General features: G+C 37.3%; 3 protein-coding genes and 1 pseudogene across 6 annotated transcripts; 2 read left to right on the top strand and 2 right to left on the bottom strand.

The window, feature by feature from the left end:
* The first annotated feature begins 646 nt into the window (after positions 1-646).
* Positions 647-3,820, top strand: LOC113734143 (lactoylglutathione lyase-like). The gene is made up of 4 exons (XM_027260497.2): positions 647-988; positions 1,059-1,286; positions 3,048-3,123; positions 3,395-3,820. The coding sequence occupies exons 1-4, from the start codon at positions 899-901 to the stop codon at positions 3,430-3,432; spliced, it is 432 nt and encodes a 143-aa protein (XP_027116298.1). The 5' UTR covers positions 647-898; the 3' UTR covers positions 3,433-3,820.
* A 595-nt stretch (positions 3,821-4,415) lies between these two features.
* Positions 4,416-7,298, top strand: LOC113735364 (late embryogenesis abundant protein D-34-like; annotated as a pseudogene).
* Positions 7,299-11,104: 3,806 nt separating this feature from the next.
* On the bottom strand, positions 11,105-13,549 carry LOC113734142 (prefoldin subunit 2-like). Of its 2 annotated transcripts, none has more exons than XM_027260495.2 (2): positions 13,290-13,549; positions 11,105-11,712 (listed from the first exon to the last, which is right to left on the bottom strand). In XM_027260495.2, the coding sequence occupies exons 1-2, from the start codon at positions 13,532-13,534 to the stop codon at positions 11,274-11,276; spliced, it is 684 nt and encodes a 227-aa protein (XP_027116296.2). In that variant the 5' UTR covers positions 13,535-13,549; the 3' UTR covers positions 11,105-11,273. The 2 variants fall into 2 exon arrangements, with proteins under 2 accessions (XP_027116296.2, XP_027116297.1); XM_027260496.2 differs by having other exon boundaries at positions 13,286-13,418.
* Positions 13,550-15,213: 1,664 nt separating this feature from the next.
* LOC113734140 (cysteine synthase) lies at positions 15,214-19,369 on the bottom strand. Of its 3 annotated transcripts, none has more exons than XM_072081846.1 (11): positions 19,291-19,369; positions 18,611-18,673; positions 18,370-18,479; positions 18,206-18,263; positions 17,744-18,007; positions 17,528-17,665; positions 17,366-17,417; positions 16,781-16,860; positions 16,625-16,684; positions 16,399-16,479; positions 15,214-15,567 (listed from the first exon to the last, which is right to left on the bottom strand). In XM_072081846.1, exons 2-11 carry the CDS (start codon positions 18,650-18,652, stop codon positions 15,475-15,477), a joined length of 978 nt encoding a protein of 325 aa, XP_071937947.1. In that variant the 5' UTR covers positions 18,653-18,673; positions 19,291-19,369; the 3' UTR covers positions 15,214-15,474. The 3 variants fall into 3 exon arrangements, with proteins under 3 accessions (XP_071937947.1, XP_027116294.1, XP_071937948.1); XM_027260493.2 differs by lacking the exon at positions 19,291-19,369 and adding an exon at positions 19,055-19,253; XM_072081847.1 differs by lacking the exon at positions 19,291-19,369 and adding an exon at positions 18,768-18,858.
* Between the last annotated feature and the right edge of the window lie 1,020 nt (positions 19,370-20,389).

Genomic DNA, 20,389 nt, shown 5'->3' with positions numbered 1-20,389 from the left:
AAGAATGAAATATTTTTATTATTCTAAAATTATTTTATTTTTATACATATCACCTAATTCCATTTCTAATCCCGACAACCTTAAAGTAATATGATAATGTTAGATTCTTATTTATTTTTTTCTTTGTAAAATCCAATTTTCTATCTCCGTCTCTCCTATTTCTTTTTCTTTTTCTAGTATTAATAAGTGTGAAAAAAGAAATTTGAGAAAATTCTTTTATTTTTATGTATTTGGATCTCTTAAAGTGAAAACAACAGGAAGAATAACCATTCTAACTTTTTATTTTTAATTATATATAATAAATGGTAAATACATTTAAAAAAAATTTACCATATTAGTTAGATTAATGATGAGGTAAAATGTTTAGAAAATAATATCAGGGATCAAAGTGATTCTATTACTGTAATTTAAAGGAATAAAATGATAATAACAATATAGTAATGCTATCTAACAAAAGGGTACTTTTGTTTGAATATTTTTAATATGTTGAGTTGAATTATTTATAAGGTGAAATGACTAAAATATAACGTTAAGAGGTAAATTGATAGTAGTGAAATAGTTTAAGAGATTAAAATGATAATAAACCTAAAAAAAATGGTACAAGAATTTAGCAATTCATATGGCGATTGATAAAATTTTTGAAGCTCTTTTGATAGACTACTGGCACCGGACTACTAGTATTTGGTGGCCATTTCCCCCTTCCTCCCGGCTCCGGTCTCTCCAATACCAAAACGAACAAGACATTCACGTAACTCTTTAATCTTCTTTACTCGCCAAACTCCACGTAGACACCACAAGCAAACACCAAGGAAACCGAATTTTCCCACAACTCATTCCATTGCTAATCTGAGAAAAAAGAAAAGAAAAAGAGCCAGAACCATTATTGAAAAAGGTATAGATGGCAGCTGCGGCGGCTAAGGGAGTATCCCTCAATCATGTCTCTAGGGAATCCTCAGATATCGAACGCTTGGCTCAATTCTATATAGAGGTTTGTATGCCTTGACAATTATGTAAAGATTGGATGAAAATGGGGAATTAAGCCTGTGGGTTGGTTGCAGGTATTTGGTTTTCAGCGGGTAGAAAGTCCAAAGTTTGAGTTCGATGTAATATGGTTGAAGTTGGAACCATCCTTTTACCTTCATTTAATTGAGAGGGATCCTACCACAAAGCTCCCTGAAGGTCCATGGAGTTCCACCTCTGCAGTGGCTGACCCCAAGCATCTCCCCAGGGGTCATCATATCTGCTTCTCTGTCTCCAATTTCGACTCCTTTGTTCAGGCCGTCAAGGTTGGAGTATATATTTGCTGTGTACTGCGTTTATTTTTTTTAAATTATTTTAATTATTTTTTAAGTCTGATATTTTGTGGGTTTGAATGGACGGGTTATTTTGATGAAATGAATGCTGTGTTTTAAATTGAAACTTAAAAAAAAAATAAAATTGTAGCTTTGTTTATTGTGGTTCCAAACTACTCAAGTAGATGTTTGGATCAGAGATCTTCTTTGTTGCTCTTAAGGTTAAAAGAATACAAGAGTACAGAAGTCTCTGTTTTCTTGTACAGAAGTCAATATCTGACTTCTGATTCTTATTAAGCAGAGAAGTTGATGTTCCAAAATTGACTCTAGTATTAAGACCGTATTAAGCAGACAGCAATGAAAGAAGAAGTCTTTTTTGGTTGGATACGTCGGAGGGAATCCTGTGATCACTGCCTTCCAGAGGCCCTGCAATAGACAAGAAATTAGAACCTGAAAACGTATGGGCCTAAAAGATGGAACTCAAGATAGCCGCTTGATAAGAAAAACAATAGCAGTAGCATTCAGAATTTACTTACACTGAAGAAGAATGAAATGCCGAATTTTTCATCCTCTGAGTCCATTGGATTTTTAACTCTTCTTGCATCAACTTTCGTTTGTTGTTCGTACATGAGATTTCAGAATTCAATTTGACGGCATTAATAATGCCAAAACCTTGCTGTCTTATTGTACAGAAACTATTGCAGATTTGATTCTCATGTTGGTTGGTGAAATTTCAACGTCTAATTGTTGCACAAATTATCTCTTGTACGAATAAGTAGTTGTGAATTGCTGAATAAACTGATTTCTTGAGGACTGGCAGCTTTAAATCTCACATACTTTAGGTACCATTTAGTAGAAGATAAGTTGGGCTGTAAGGTAGAATGCAAATTGGATATTGCTATTGAAAATTTGAAAAGAAAAAGCATCTGTGGTATGCCTGTTCATTCTTCTCTATTGAGAAACAAGGACATGACCCATAATGACTATTAAGTTAGCTGACTAGCCTGATAGTGTGCCTTTTCAAGATAATTGAAGAGCGAAGGTCGGTTCTTCAAATCTTTATCTGAAACATACAATCTAACATGGATTTAGATAGCCAAGTTTCTTTTTTTTTTATTTTAGTGGCAACAGTAGCATTCTCAGTTTTTACACTCTTCTGTGCTCCTCCACTAGTTGATGTGATGCCTGGGGTTATATAACTGAGCTCATTATTCTGATTTTGGAATTTTGCATCTGATGCAGTAGTTGAATGTATATGGTGTGCATGAGATCAAGATTGGTCTTGATATCTCAGAAAAGTCAATTGTTGTTTGAGAAAGTGTTTGTATGACTTCCAGTAATTAAGTAATGCATTTAAGCATTATTCACATTTTCGAAATCTTAGCACTGAGTAGTCTGGATATTGAATATTCCAACTTGTCTAATTGTTGTGGCAGAGGTTCATATGGTATGTTTCAAAGAATATGTCAGCTTAGAAATCATTGTAGTTTAAGTTCCCAGTTTGCGAGAAGGGTTGAGCAATCAGAAACTTCCACTTTACAGATAAAGAATTTGCATCTGCTGCATTATTTAGATTATTTGAAACAGTTTCCAAAAGAAAAACATTGTGTAGTTCACTATAAACTTTTTTAACGTGGAACAGTTACCCTCTGCTGATACCAAACAACACCAACCCCGCCCCTAAATAAGAAAGGAATTTTCTTTTGTTCTTTCCTGATCTCTATATGGTGAAGATAAATATGTTGTCCCTTGCAGGAGAAGGGGATACAGATTCATCACAGGACTCAACCAGATGGGAAGACCAAACAAGCATTCTTCTTTGATCCAGATGGTAAGTTTTCTGTTGGCAGTTTAGTTAAATCAGCAATTAACTGGACATTTCCCGGGAAAGGAATATAGAAGAGAAAGAAATAACAATGGAACTTTGAAGTGGACAATTCATATCACAATCCGGCATTTTCTGCAGATGTAGATCATCACCATTTTGGCATGTCACTACCAGTTCAAATGATCCTTTATGAACTTTGCTTCTAGTTAATATCTGCAATCCCAAGCTCAGGAATAACTACGGTATTTTGGTTCAAACATGTAATCTTTTGCAGGTAATGGGTTAGAGGTTGCTGGGCGAAGCGAAGAATGATGGACCAAATGCTTCCCTTTGAGGCATGGGTACATAATAATGCAGCATGTACAAAACTTGGAATACTCATGGTTTGAAGTTGAAACTTAGATTGTTAGTCCTAGGTCTTATCTTATCTTTCTGGCCTTGCTAGATAGATAGATATTGCAACATGAGGATATATGTATGAATTCGATAGGACGATGTCATCCAAAAGGGAAAACAGTTGTAGTAAGTGCTTTGGCTTCTGTGTTTTCATCAGTTGATGATGCACTACTTTTTTGGTGAAATATGTATCCACAAATGCCCTGTGAGAATTATATGTAATGGAATAACCATCCAGTTGTGGCCGATACAGGCAGAACGCTGATATTTTATTTAGAATGCTATTACATTGGTTTTTCAGGAATATTATGTGCCTACTTCATACAGAGATTGATGGTCCGAAAATCTTTTCCGCTATAAATTGCTCCAAACAGTCTATTATGTAACCTAAATTGGAGACCATTTTGCAAGTTTTCATCGTCTAAGAAGGTGCTATTTATGCATTCCGTTTGCCTTATTTTCCCTTCTCTGCGATGTACCAGCAAATTCGTAACTTTGTTACCTCATCATATATGGTTAGTTTACTAGACTCTTACGAGAAATGAGTTTGTTTTGCCAACTGTTAATAGATCAATAGACTAAATCTCGTATGTGTAGTTTCACCAATGGGGTGCCGCCCGAGGCATTGCTCCTCATGGTGAAGACAAATTAATCTCTTAACGCGCCACTTGCGTCTGCATCGCTACTTCATCTGCTCACCAATTGCCACTGATCAATGAAACAGAAAGGCGATTAATGGTTTCCATTTTTCCCTCTCGACCGAATGGTGATTAACTTGCAAATTTTGCATGGTATATAGCATCTCATTTTACGGCCGAAGGCTCAAAGCACGAACTTCTTAAAATCAATTTCCCATCTAAACCAAGAAACAAGAACAATTGCGTAATACTACAGCAAAGATGAGCCAAGAACAACCAAGAAGGCCTCAGGAAGGTCAGGAGCCAATCAAATATGGAGATGTTTTTTCAGTCACCGCTGAGCTTGCTGGCAAGCCTATTGCCCCGGGGGATGCCGCAATGATGCAAGCTGCTGAAACCAGAGTTTTGGGCCAGACCCAAAGGGGTGGTCCAGCTGCTGCTATGCAATCTGCTGTCACCATCAACGAGAGAGCCGGCCTTGCTAGTCACACAGATGTAACTGATGTTGCGGGCCACGGTGGCGTCAGTGCGTCACCGTCACAGAAACTGATCGTCCTGGACAGCGCATGATCACTGAAGCCGTTGCTGGACAGGTCTTTCGTTTAAGTACTTGTCACATTTGTCATGTACTTCTAGTGATACACAGCTAAACAACATAATTGTTGAATGCCAACGGAGGTGTGTTTTGATAGTTTTCCTAGGATCTAAAGTATAACGACATGCATCTTCTAGGAAGATAAAGCAGTTGGATCATTTTGATAAAGTCTACATAGGAATTTCGTGGTGCCACTGGAAATTGGTCTGATGGATCGTATATGGCAGAGAAATCCTGATTCTATACAATTTCCTATGCTTGTATATTACAAGCATCATAACTATTAAAACACTAGCAATTTATATATAGGTTCTAGGACAAGTTGTTCAGCCTCCTCTAGAGGTGAACCAAGCAGCAGGAGCAGGAGGGTTTGGGCGGGAAAGGGGTGGATATGGGCAGCAGGCGAGGGCAGGAGCTGGAGGTGGAGGTGCCGTGACTGGAGCCATAACCATCGGAGAAGCCTTAGAAGCTACAGCTCAAACAGCAGGTAACAAGCCGGTGGAGCAAAGTGATGCTGCAGCAATACAAGCTGCAGAGGTTAGAGCAACTGGATCAAATGTCATAATCCCTGGTGGAGTTGCGGCTACAGCTCAGTCTGCAGCTTCTTATAATGAGGCAGGGCAATTGAGGGATGAGGACAAAATCAAGCTTGGTCATGTTTTGACGGTAAATTATTATCAAGGGAGTAAAATGATGCCCATTTTGTTACTAATGATTTCTTGATATAGTAGTAAGTACTAGCCAAGAGCAGTGCCAGATTTTGGCTATTCTGATATGATTTTCTCGGTGTATCAATGCAGGATGCAACTGTGGAGTTACCTGCAGACAACTCTGTTGAATGGAGTTGCATCAGATCAAGCTTAATGGAGTCATATACAGTAGTGTTCATTGTTAATCGAAGCAGTGGTGATGTCAAGGCCCAAGGCCCTTTGGACCGAAAGAAAGGCGCAGGGATGTTTCAAAAGCGGGCTACGAGCCCAACCGATGCGGTACACCGCCTTGAGTACATGGTTCGAGGCTCCACCCATCTTGAGTACATGGTTCCAAGTCGTGGTCGTGGCCCGAATCGTTTCACATCGATTTCGGCATATCCGTCATGATTTCAGCGAGATGTGAATTTTTGAAATATTTAATATTTTAAAAATTATTAAAAAAATATTATAAACAAAAATAATTAAAAATTAGTAAAAATAATAAAAATTTGAGTTGATTCGGGATAACTCGGAATGATTCTGTGTGATTTGACCGTTTCAGCCCTTCATGGTGGCATCTTAGAGGATCAAGTATCTCAAAATCGTATTGTCCCGACATCGTCTCGGGCCCGAGACGATGACGACGCGGCTGAGTCTTTGAACCATGCTTAAGTATGATTCAGAATTCTGGATTACCCAGGTAGACAAATTTCTCGGAATGCATTACTCAATCAAGTTTTCCTTTTCATGTTTTCATCATGTTTCTTTCTTCTTCTTCTTCTTCTTCTTTCCTGTCCAGCTAATAGCTCATTGTGAGTTTTTCAAACATCGATCTTTCCAGTTTTCATGACCAAGTTTGGATTCAAACAGTAGCAATACCCGTCAGTGGACCAGATGTACTGTTTACATTTCCAAATTTAAAAGGGTCCTGAACAACAGGAAACTCGACCAACATTTCTGTCAAAAATTCTTGAAGAAACTTTTTTTTCTCACTCACAGAAATCCTAGAGGGGTAAGTTTATAGATGCACAGTCACCCGATGATGATAGCCTTCTGGATCTGGAATTTATAAATAGAAGAAGAAGGACGAGTGCCCTCGTGAACCTTAAATGCCAAAACGTCCCAAGGACAAATTGTTGCCCTCCAAAAACTCTGTACACTTTTACTAACTCATTTAGCTAGCTAGAGCTATGTAAACTTGACACTTGTGAGTCCAGGATTTTTCTCTGCACAGTTACGTTGCTTTCGTGTAGAATTTCTACTTGCAAAGCTACTCAAGGACTTCACTTTACAGTTTACATACCCACATGCAAGGAACCGCACATGCTCAAATATTTGATTTTGTGTACTGCATATCCTCCAACTTCGCTTTTCGTTTTGTTCTTCTTCTTCTTAGTACTAGTATTACTATTTATGTTCTATGTTCCTTTACAGTGCTGCAAGGGTGGCTAGGCCATTTGAGGGTCGTTGCTTTGATGGAACCGGAGTTGTTGTTTGGACACGTAGAAATCAAGAAGGGTTAATGCAATAGTCGAATTCTGATCTGCCCTGTTGCAAGCCCGATCGATAGCTTGGTTCTTTTGCTTAGAAGAAAATGGTAGCACGAAGTCTCGTCTTACACTATAGAAAGGTTGAATTCCAAGCTCTCGAACAAAATAGTTGATAGAGAGCATATTCTTGATTTTATCTTGATCCAATCTTTCAATTTTCCTTTTTCCTACTGAAACTGTCAGCATCATGTAATTTTCTCTAGACAAGTCAGAAGACTTGACTACTAACGTTAACAGAAAACAAATGATTATACTGATTATCTTTAGTAACTTATAAAATGCAGAGAATACATATTAGTTGACTTGGTTTTTTACTGGTGCAACATCAAATATCTTTTTATTCCCTTTATAAGCTATTAAAAGGAGAAGGGTGAGAAAGAAAAAGCAGGGAAGGGTTGAGAAATTGATATGATGAGAGTAGAACCTGCTTTTAGACCGGTTGATATAAATTGTTAATTACATTATTGTAAAATTTTTAAACAATGAAGAATAAATTTTTTTAAACTGTCACTGTAAAAAAAAATTTAGGGTTAATTACATTTACCTCCCCTGAAGTTTGACCATATTATCAATCAATCCCTGTAATTTATCCAAATAACGGTCTCACCCTTTGAATGATCAAACATTTAACAAAAACCCCCTTAATGCCGAAAATGCCGTTATTGAGGCCATGTTGCATTAAAAAAAGAATATATTTTTATTTTATTAACCCTGAAGCAATCCAAAAAAATAGAAAAAAGTTTTTACTTATTATTTTATAAAAACCATATCTTTGCTTCCATAAATAGTTTTGAATCAATAATTATTTTAAATCTTAAAAATGAATATTAAAAATTAGATAAATTGAAAGAAAAATAAAAAAAGAAGAAATTATTTTAATTCTTGGAATATGTTTTCCTCAATTTGAACCATACTCCAGGAATTAAAATAATTTCTTCTTACGTTTTGGAGACACCAAAACGTCGAGTTATAACTATGAATAGACACCAATACCATCTTACGTTTTGGAGAACGGATAAAACTATGCCCAATTTATCTTCTGTAAATTCTCTGTTAATTGAACTTTTGCATAGTTGAAGCCACGTCTTCGTGATTGGTGAGGCAAATTTCATGATTGAAACTGGTTGCCAATAATTGGGACATATCATACTGTTGCGGAAGATTGAAATAACAAGGCGGAGCTGGAAATTTGTCTAGTTGTGGATATGTCATTTCAATCTATTCAGGCGTCCAAATCCAGTACCAAACAGTGGAAAAATAAATTTAGAGTGAATCGTTAAAAACAGTGATCCAATTTTGGAGCTCAGTACCTGAAATACATGCTCTATGGAGCATGTGGTTGCAGATTGAAGATATATACTTCATTTTCTTGCCCACTGGTTTGGCTGCTTCCCTGGAATTGAACTTTTTGGAATCTTTCTTCCGTTTGCACTTTCTCCTTTTTGTCATCGATTGTTCTGTATGAATGTGAACAACAAAATTATTCTGAGCCCTCCCAGACTCCACGATTTATTCACGTTCACCTTCTTTTACAGTGAAGGGATACTCATTTTAATTTTATTTTTATTTTTTTAACTCTACACAATCAGTTATCTTAAGCTAGCACTAGATACCATCCCACATCGAAAGATCGTGGGGTAGTTACTCTGGGTTTAAGGTCCTCAGCCGCATCTCCTGTCACCAATTGGCTGGATGGTGTTGGTTTGTGGGTCCCCCTTAGACTGACTTTAGGGTTCGATTTGGCGTTGACTCTGAGTGTTTCTAACCTAACTGTGTGTGTTTATTTCTTCTGTCGATGGAAAGAAAAAGACCATATATTTGGCGAGGGTGTGCTCGGGGGGGATGGGACACCATCCCACATCGAAAGATCGTGAGGTAGTTCCTAACTGTGTGTCCATATTAAACAAGAAAGACTCAAAACAATTACTACTAAGGTACCTTTTTCGGTTCAAGTACTAATATTATGATTGCTACGACCTAAAAAAGTTGGTATTAGTGTTAGGGCATTTTAAGTCTGGAGAGATGGCAAGATTGTAGTCTAGAAGTGCTATTTTTGTTCTATTGGTGTAAGCACAATTACAAAAGTACCCCTAACTTTGTGTCCTTTCTCCCTTGTTCCATTTGAAACTTTAATTTTTGTCAACGAAAACAACTTCTAAAATATTGTTCTCAAAATAAAGGAATAAGACGAATGCTCAAATCTCACCACATTTGCTCATTGACTTAGGGTGCGTTTGATAAAATTAAAATTTGAAACTTGAAATATGAAGTTTGAATCTATTAAATTATTGAATTGTTTAAGTGTTAAATCTAATACATTTGAGTGTTTATCATATTCAGTGATAAATGAATAGTTTATCACTTAATTTTGGAAGCAAATTTTGCCTAGAAAATTCAGTGCTACTTAATTAATTCAGATGTTTAATTTTTGGTTATCAAATCGTCCGAATATGTTAAGTTCTAATTCCATTAAATTTAAGTGCTGAATTAGATTATCAAACAGAACCTTAATAAAGTTTTTGTAGTACAAAGAAAACTTTTTCAAATTAATCGTGATAGTATATATATAGCGTCATTATATATAAAATTTATTCTAATAGAAAATGAGACAAAAAAAAAACATATTCTTTACTTCTGTTTCTTTGGGTCAGGAGATCAAAAAGAGGACTTGGATTTGGCCCAAATGACTGAAACAAAGCTGCCACAGCCTAAACTTTGAAGTCCCTAAAGAACCCAACTTGCAGTTTGAAAGTGCCAAAGGCCCGAAACTCGCACAAAGCAAAGCTGTTAAACTAAAGGCTACTGAATTACTATTTTTTTTTTTTTTGTCTATAATTACTGTAAAAGCTAAAAATTTCCTCTGTTTCTCAGAAATGGCACTTTCCCTCTCACAAATCTCCCCATCCCCCTCCTCTTCTTCCGTACCAATTATTTCACCAAAACTCCACCCCTCAAAGATTACTTTACCAATCAAATCCCAACCCACTTTCACAAAGTTGATAAACCACATCCCACTAGTCACCACAGCCAGAAAACCACGCCCCATAATTTTCAAAGCAACCCAAGAAAGTACGAACAATACTAGTACTTCTGAAGCTGAAACAAAAAGCCCAGGAAATAAACCGGAATTTGGTGATAGAGTCACCCCAGATGGGAATTCTAGTGAGGGTGATGAGGTATCCCAGTTGGGTGCTGAAATCAAGAAGGCGATGCAGGAGAGGGCTGAGAAGGAGCAAGATTTTTTATGGAGTGGGGTGGCCGAGGAAGTGAAGGAAATTGAGTGGCCTGCTTTTAATAAAGTTTTGGGAACTACTGGGGTTGTTCTGGCAGTTATTGCTGGTTCCAGCGTCGTTTTGCTCACTGTTAATGCCATTTTGGCTGAACTTTCTGATCGGGTTTTTGCTGGAAGAGGCATCCAAGATTTCTTTAGTTGATGAAGATGGAAGGATAAGGAACAGGGTATGGTTATGGAGTTGCGGTCTATAGTGGGAGAGCGTCTAGCTTGTTATCCTGGGGCTGCCTTTTATTTTTGCGTTTTTTTCCCTAATACGCTGAGTTTTTGCCTTTGCTTTGGCTCTTATCTTTCCTTTTTAAATTGAATTGTTTGCTCATTTTTAATGTGAATCCTTTACAACCTCAGACTTGTAATTGAAGCATTCTAAATTTGTTCAAGGGCGTTCGCCTCACTCATCATGTTTATTTGTAACTGTTAAATGTCTGACTCCTACGATTTCTCTTCTTTGGAGTGTAGATCTATTTACACATTTTAAGCTCCTTGAATTGGAATCGTGTTACAAGTTGGAACTCGGGGAATAGGGCAAATTACTGGTCACGGTAGAATAAGATGACAGGGACGAAAAACCCAAGAGCAACACAAGATCCATCTTTTGGGGTTTAACCAAGGCAGTTGGGGGGGTAACTTACGCTGCTAAAAGAACTACCAGTTCCCCATGTAATCACTTCTCGGAAACAACATAGAGAGTTCATACCCTGCCATTGTTAGTTTAGGAAAGTTCAGTTAACTGTTGTTAGATGAAAGTGATCTGAGGGCTCCCTGCAGTTGTTCACGACATCATTCATTTTTGGAAGTCGAACCACTAAACGAAAAACAAATGCAGGGGAAAAGCCTATTGCTCAGTATCCTTCATAAAACTTGGGCAAGTACAGTTTAATTCAGTAAATGCAACAAAAAGGAGCTAGATTAAGATGTTAAAGACTTGGGATATGATGCAGCAAATTAGAGATGATACAGATAAAAGGGCATCAAACAGACACACGTTTCCTATTCATCTCCACCAGCAGGACCGACAAGAACTCCCTGTGCTGAGCCTTCCTTTTTGCCACCTTCATCTTTCATTTCATCTGCTTTACGAATTCTGATTTTGTATTTAGCCTCAAAATCAGCAATTTCCTTTTTCTTCTTTTCGAGGGCCTCATTAAGCCGAGCAATTACCTCCAGAAGGCCTTCCTTATTCCGTTGAACAGCTGGTAGGACCTCTTTAACTGTTCTCTCCACAAGCACGCCACCAATCATTCGGTAACACCGCCTTGATGGATCAAGTGGTTGTATTGCATTGATTACCAACGAGTGCTCACTAACTTCCATCTCTAATTCTGTGATTTTCGAGTAAATTTGGTTCATTTCAGCCCTCATTGAACCATAAACATTCGCAACAGCTTGTTCATTCACTGGTTCTGCTTCGGCTCTGCCAGCCATGATCCTGAAGAAAAATAACAAAAGCATTAACAAATTGTGAATTTGCAGTATGCTAAATCTTCATCATAAGGCAGATGTGGTTGCTTAACGCGAAAACATAATCCTCTAGTTATCCAAATTAACCATGCTCATGCTTTCATTAAATGAAGTTTCTGCATCTCGTAAGCCTACGCAACTTCATTGCATAACAGTCTTGCACAATGGGCACCGACGACAGCAAGCCCATAAATAAAAACATTGGCCACTTTTACCATTTATTTCTCCTAACAGTTTCAAGGAATATGAAGGTTAATATGGCACGATCTGCAGACCATTGACATCATTCGTATCTTTGAAATATTTAACTGATGCTCAACTCCTCGTTCCTTCGAAGTTCATTAAATTTTTCAGTTGTGGAATTCATTGTTTTTGAGGAATAAGTTTTCAAGAGTTCATGGTGGTTTTGTAAATAGCTTTATTATGCAATAGCAACAGCAGCTGTTTTGATATGAGAGCCATGGTGCTTAAGTATCTGAAACAAAGAATTAAGATCAGAAGGATGTTAACACTCCATGTTAAACCCCTGGTCCCGTGGTTTCTTCCTGATAAAAGACATGAAGAGAATCAAAATTGAGTCCAAATCATGTTTGAAACAAATTGCCAGCTACGCAAGGATTTAATGTCCTTGGTGTTTGGTACTGCTTCCCTGGGCACAGGTTGGCAGTCAATGACTACCTCCCTATCTAAGACCGAATGAAGGTACCAGACTAATTATCCATAATCTATGTGCCATTCCAGAAGATTTTACTAACCCTGCACCTGCCTTGGCAAATTTTAAATACCAGAGTAATAATATATACTTCAACAAGCATTGCCAAACCACAAATCAACCAATTGAGAAAAGAAAATCCATTGTGCCAGTTGAAAAGCCATGTATAACCTGTCCAGGAAAGGAAACCTGCCTAAAGCACAGCCAGTTCTTTTAAATCTCTGCCTACTCTCTTAATTACAACAGGAAAATCAGCATATATAGAGGAAAGCTTTTCAGACGATAATTTTTGTTTTTACTACTCAATATCTCTGCACCAAATTTTATACAGTATGCCCTCAAACCCAAAAAACTAGCATTAGAAATGCTGTCCAAAAGCCTAAGAAACACCAGGAATAATTCATCGTGATTCCTCTCTGTCTAGGCTAAGGGGCACTTATGAAGCTCACAACCCCTAAATACCTATCAGAATCCAATATAAACCTAAAAAAAATTGGAGACTCCCAATTCAGGGTGCACCTCCTCAAAACTTCAATTCCTACCTAGGAAAGTATCAATTTTGACAAATCCCACTAAGACAGAAGGCAATGGTAGGTCTTAAAATTTAAGTAAACATCCGATCCCATTTACCGATAACCCCAGAAGTTGGAGAAACAAGAACAGGCCGCAATTGATTAAGTTCAACTACATGTACGACCATAAATGGTTTCCGAATTTTCCCAAAATCCAATAAATATAAATGAAAAAAAAAAAGCTTACAGCCAAAGTTTAATCTAACAAATTGATACACACAGGAAGAACGAAACAAGAAAGAATATTAGGAGCTTACTCACTTTGTTGAACTAATATGCGAATTGGATGCAGGAGAGTTAATAACGGGATGAAGGGGGAGGTTCTTGTTGCGGCAGTTGCTTGGGAGGGGGTGGTGGTGGTGGCGGGAGGGGTGGCCCGGCGAAGGAGCGCAGCTGTAGAGACTAGAAAGGGCTCTGAGCTTCAGAATCAGAAGTACGTAATTTCCTGGGCTTCGTCTATATTTGGTCTCAGTCAACTTTGCCCCCTCTTTGGTATTCAATCTCATTTTGTACCCCTAAAGTTACTTAACCTCTCACTTTACACGTAACTTTTTATTATTGATACATTACACCTCTGATTAACTCAATATTATCGGTTCATATCAAATTACCTTTGTCATGCACGTAATTTTATGAGATTACACAAATCCTAGCGAACCAAATACTTAATGTTGAAATTTTGCTTGCGTACTATATGGAGAGTGTGGATACCTCGGCCTGCTCGGTCTTTATTAGTCCGTTCACTTCCCGTCGGCAACAAATACCTCATCTCGGACATCCCCAGACAAGGTAATCGACGAGGTTACTCTGAAGAGGGGTTCCACCTCATCTACTTTCTTGCCCAAGCCTACCAATACTTCGATTATTTGCGTGATTTGTGATTGATGGAGTGACTTGACTACCAACTACTCTATTGGTCAGACTTATACCTGACACAACTGCCCTAGACTGCCTCATGATGTCAGGCAGGGGCAGACCTTATCATTCCATCGATAGGCACAAATGTTATAAAAATACCCATCTAATACTCCCAAATGAGGTATGTAATTTAACTCTCAAATTGTATCTAACTTAAGCATTGGAATGAGATCGGGATACAAGACCCCGTCTACTCTTCATTTGGCAGGTGAGCTCGTGCATTCGTGACTCAGCTCATCCGACTAGAATTCACCTCTTGAAAGAGCATTTGAGTTCATTTGAATATTATAGATTGTTGTTCAATTTTGATTCATTAACTTTTATAAAGGTGTTTGAATTGAGCGTTGACAAAGTTAACTAAACAAATTCGGACAACAATGTATAGTTGTAATAATATTCGAACGGAATCAAACATTCTTCATACAATACATTAAAAAAAAAAAAAAAATTCGAGCATCATTAATTGATTTCATTGAGCTCGTACGCAAGGAGTAGTATTGGCATGGAATATATCTAAAACAAAAACTCAGGTGTAATGTGGCAGGCAACATTTGGTAACTTTGCGCTGCAAAATGTCGAAAATAAAAGTTTGAGGTATAAAGCGGATTAGCCTGGAAGGGGAAAAAAACTAAAGGACATCCGAAGAAATATTACGATTTTGTAAAATCTTGAAGATGTTCAAGTACTGGTTTTTTTTCCCCAGCACATGAAGATGTTCAAATGCTTGTATTCATCCTATCATTTGATCAGACTTTGGATCATGTCCTATTGTAATCAACCCTAGAAAATAAGAGCAAGGGGGCCAAACATTAATGCATAAATGGTGAATTAAACATACTTGTTCTTGACCATTTAGACTTGCACTCAACGCTCAGGTGTCAATGAAAATAGCAAGGGAAGTAAGAGGAAAGAGCAAAAAAAAAAAAATCATGTGGTATTGACATTCTATCACACTTTGCAAAGATTGTAAATCAATTAGTCTTTACTCTTAAGGATTTGATATTTGACATCCTGCAACTGGTATTTTATTTGTAAAATCTGCGCTAATGGGATAATGCACTATCGTTTTAACAAAATGCTGGGCGTAATTGGAGAAACACGAGTTAAAATTGTTAAGATATAAGAACGATCTTAAAAGTGCATTGGAGAATGATGCGAACCAACAGATGGATGTTCACGTCTCCTACTTGAACAGAGCTTCAGATGCAGGAGTACTATTGGCACAGAAGAAAACTGCCGAAAAGCCATCAAAATAATGCAAGCACAATTTTGTCAAAAGAACACCACCGAATATGTTTTTCTATCATCTTTGAACGGTGCCATGCTCTTACTCTAGTCCAAAATCATACAGCAAAGTGACAGAGTCACCAATATGCAAGGCTGCAGTGCAGTATCTGGTATTCGGAAAACAGAGGCATTTAATTTATTTAAATTAACAAGGAAACACACTGTATCCTCTTCCAAATACTTTGTTTTCTTCCAAATCCATGCGGCAAACACTGTGTGTGATCTGGATCTAGGAATTGGCTCAGGGCTCAAAAGTCTGGCTCTCAGCCTCCTTTCTGACTGACTCAAATAGCACAGAAGACAAGTATCGTTCACCGAAGCTGGGGAACACCACCTGCAGAAAAGTTGTAGCAGGGTCATGGTTAGTAGCAAATTGTAGTTCTGGTACGTGCAAGGAAGATTTTTCGACTAGTTCATAACCATTTGTCCAACACTTCCTTACACCAAGCACAGTACATTGTATAATACTTTGTTTAATTTCATTTGAAGTCACTCATTTTGAATACTAGTTACAGGGCACACAAGCAGTTGCTTGACCAACCTCTGAAACCGAAAACACAGTGGGTATTCTGGTTTGGTTTGTCGTTGTAACTTCAAAAAGACTGCATTTCCATGCACTATAGAACTGATAGATTTCTGGTGAATACAACTCTTTGATTTAATAGAAGATCAAAATGATTGCCGGCTATAATCATTGCCAAGACCATTCATAACAGAAAAAGCCTTTGAAAACATAATACGTTTCTTGCTAAGTGCATCACGTAACACAACTGCATCATTATTGGTTCATAACTTAGGACTGCAATACTTGTCCTAGCCCTACAGGTTAATTTTGCTCTACATTTTATCCTTCTCAACTCCTTTAGGATAGATAGGAGTTGAAACAACTGGGTCATGTATTATAATTCACTTGTTGACTTCAATAGACAGCGACTTCTTAGGGCAAAAGCTACATTACAACTAGGCAGAGGCACTATCCATCCACATAAGCATGTAATTCCTCAAGGTCCCATGCTCTAAAAATATCACAGACCACCATATTTTTCTCCGGAGCACCAACAAATTTGTTTTCTGTGTACAATTTTGATTGGCAGGAGCTCAAAATCTTGTAAAAGTTGCTTGTGATTAGCTACGCTAGGATCAGGCAAAAAAGTAAAAGACTTACAACAAAGAGTTTCCCAGCATTTTCTGGACGCTTTGCGAGCCTGATTGCAGCAGCAGCAGCAGCGCCAGATGATATTCCCGCCTACAAAAAGTGCTTCTGGGTTAGGATACCACTGAAAATAAAACACAAACTTGCAACAAGATAGGCAAACATAAGCCAAAAAAGAGAAGAGAACTTAGGGAACCAAATTTTTACAGAATGCAGAAAGCCTAAGAGTTGAACTTACAAGTAATCCTTCTTTCACAGCAAGAAGCTTTGCCATTTCAATGGATTCATCACTTGAAATCTGGAGAGTCATAGATATTCAGGCCAAGATAAATGTAACAAACAGAGTATTGATGATAAAAGAATAAGGTTATGAAATCAAACAGAAAAAACCTACTTGAATTACTTCATCTACTAAGCCAACATCCAAGACACCGGGAACAAATCCAGCACCAATGCCCTGGATCTTATGAGGACCTAGCATCATGAACAATTCTTGCATCAGATGAGATGAAATAGTAGGCCAGAACGATGACATAAACCTGACTACTCTTAAGCTTATTAAACAAGGAGCAAGATATCAGAACGAGAAATCTTTTCAGTTGTTATCCATCAAGAACCTCTTTTCATGCACAAATAAACACCAAAGAAGCAAGACATTAGAACAAGAAAGGTAAAAAGAAGCTAGTCTTTCGTGGAAGCGATATCCTTGAACATCTGTCTGCCCCTCCCCTGCTGATAATTCAAACTCCTCCCCCTTCTTCCTCCCCCACCCCCCCCCCCCCCCCCCCCCCAAAAAAAAACCCAAAAAGCCCCCAAACCCCCCATAACAAAAAAGGAAAAAAATTGCGAATAAATACTTTAATTAAGTGAACTATCACATTATTGCATTCCCAACTACTAATCTCCTGCCTTTATCAAGCACTAGAGGTTCAACAGTTCAGACCATAACAGATGCAAGTGAAAGAACTGTGTTGCTCACCAGGCTTTCCTCCAGATAAAACAGGACTTTCAACTGGCTCTATCCCATATAGCTGTTAGGCAAAGTAGATAAAAGAATGCAGATCAGATTGCAAGATTCAAAAATAAAAGGAACAATGAGGCTCAACTCATTATCCATTCTAAGCTGACATATCTTGCTCACCTTTATATTAGGATTCTGCTCCTTGAGGAATTTTCCAGCTCCTGTTATTGTACCACCAGTACCAATTCCAGAAACAAGTGCGTCAACTTTGCCATTGGAGCCTTTCCAGATCTCAGGTCCAGTGGTCTCATAATGTATCTACACTCAGTATAATAGAAAAAAGTTTAACAGAAGAAACCACCAATTACCAATAAGCTCGACAAATGAGAACAATACCTTTGGGTTGGCAGGGTTCTCAAATTGCTGAAGAATGTAGGAATTAGGTGTCTTGGCCTTTATTTCCTCCGCCTTCTGAACAGCACCTTTCATACCCTTAGCAGGATCAGTGAGAATCAATTGAGCACCAAAGGCAAGGAGGATTATTCTCCTCTCAAGACTCATCGAAGCAGGCATAGTGATGATAAGCTTGTAGCCCTTAGCTGCTGCCATAAACGCTAACCCTATCCCGGTGTTACCACTTGTAGGTTCAATGAGTACACTCTTCAACAAGAAATTGAAACAAAAAGAAAAAAGGTCAGGTTTTCTCTCTATGATCAGAAAAATCACAAAACTCGAGCTCTTCCTATACCAAAGCCATTCCAGCAAAGATCTGAGTTTCTAGTGGTAAGACAATTCAGACTACATCTCAATGACTACATGCACGTCTAATGCTAAAAACACCAGGCGTGAATAACTAACCTCCCCAGGTTTAATGATTCCCTTCTCTTCAGCATCTGCAATCATACTATATCCAATCCTGCAGAATAAAAAAGCATTAAAGAGCATATCAGTGCCGTTCTAGTAACATATGAGCACTCTTAGATGTTGAAGAAAATAATCGCCCACTAAAATTCAACCAATACCTATCCTTGACACTAGAACATGGCTCCATCAGTTCCAGCTTGGCTGCAATACGGCCAACACATCCATCCACAACATTGTTCAAATAAACCAATGGAGTTTTACCAATCAGCTGCGTATCAGTACCACAACCGAAAACAATCAATCAAACTCAAGATTGAAGCATCGCTTCAACATTTATCATTAACAAATAAAACCATAAGGAAAACAGGAAAATGGATCAAAGAAGTTGTGGAGACTTACTTCGGTTACATCCTTAGCAATCCCAATCTTATCATCGGCCATATTTCCCAAATAACTTCCAATCTGCAACGAAAGGAGAAATCAAACTCACAAGTTCTTTGCTATAAATAGCTTAAAATGTACTCTAAAATCATATATAACCAAGCGGGATACCGACACAATCATAAATCTGATTAACAAAGAAATCAAATGGGCTCAGTTGGAACTTATCTTCTTCCACCAACTACTAATGTTGACGATATGACGTCAAAACAATTTAAAAAGCAAACTTATCCAATAAAAATAACCCAAAGGGATTTCCTTTTGACCGAAAAGCTTCCATCTTTCGCAGGATAATCATCAAAGAAAGATGAAAAATACGAACTTTTTAACCAGGAAAACATAATCAAGCAAATGATTAAAAAGAAGATTAATGAAAAAACACAATTAATTACAGAAAATTACTCGTTTCTGGGATCGATGCGTTCACAATTGGAAGCAAAAGTAAATGACCTCGTCGAAGCTAATACAACAAGAAGTCAGCAGAATTATGCCAATGTTTCTACGAGGTACTTGTAATTAACGCTAATTTCAATATATTAATGATTAAATTTTGGGTGACTGGCAGAATTGACAAGTCAGTAAATGAACATGCCCCTAGTATGGGCCTATATTCAAGAGAATTGGGACAACTGATGTACCTCTGGCCCTGGCCCGTTTTTGGTTTCGTCCAAGTCTCTCGAGACAAGATATATAATTGTGTTTATCTGTTTGGTAGAAAACGAATTTTTGATAATTTATGGACCACATTTCCTTATTTATCTTCATAGTTTTTTTTTTTTCTTTTAATGTAAGTGGGAGATTTCACACCTCTCACATTGTCTTATTTATCTTCATCGTTGGCTTGCCTATTTCAAGTCATTGACAACGTAAGTTTATTGTACTTGTGTTTTTCTGTTTTTTGCTACTCCTTATTTCATTAAAATGTTATGTTTTCTATTTTGGGCGTCTCAAACTATTTGTTATCTTACCTTCCTTTGGATTGACCTATTTTTCAAAAACAAATTTTTCAAAAGTAGTGGTACAGTGATAGACAAACAAACAAAAGTAACTCAAAAAATATTTCATTCATATAATATATTAAATATTTCAAAAAAAATATTTATAATAAAAGTTTTTCATATGCACTACTATAGTAAAAATATTTCAAAAATATCCCAAAAATAGTTAATTCAAATGCCATTTTTCAATGTCATTCCCACATATATCTATATTTTATACTAAAATCAATTTTGAATTTTTAAGGAAAATTTTGAAAATAGATCCACAAACATCACCATCAAGACACTATTCTGAAAAAGTTGGAATTCTAAAATATGACAAATAAATTGGGACGGAGAGATAAATTTGAGGGGACGAGCTGAAAACTTGTTTAGTAGAAGAATGATCAACTTTTGCTTGCTAGTGGGGTATTTTGACTTATTTGTTTGGATTGTGAATTATTAGAGATATTTTTAGGGATAATTTCAGAAACCTCCCTTGAGGTTTCTGACACTTTCACTGACATCCCCTGAGGTTCTCAAAATTTCACTTACCTTCCTTGCTTTTGATTTTGTGGTAACAATCCAGTCCAAATCAGATTAAAATATTATTTTCATGTGTGAGAAGGTATTTTTATTCCATAGCTACCCTTTGCAGAAGTTGTATTAGTAGAAGATTCAAAGAAGAATAAATGATTTGGACTAATTAGTAAAGTTGAAGGGGGGTAAGTGCAATACAAAAAATTGCATGCACCAGATG

This window comes from Coffea arabica, chromosome 3c (assembly GCF_036785885.1).
Source record: "Coffea arabica cultivar ET-39 chromosome 3c, Coffea Arabica ET-39 HiFi, whole genome shotgun sequence".
NCBI classification, from domain to species: Eukaryota; Viridiplantae; Streptophyta; class Magnoliopsida; order Gentianales; family Rubiaceae; genus Coffea; species Coffea arabica.
This window is presented reverse-complemented; position numbering and strand designations above follow the sequence as displayed.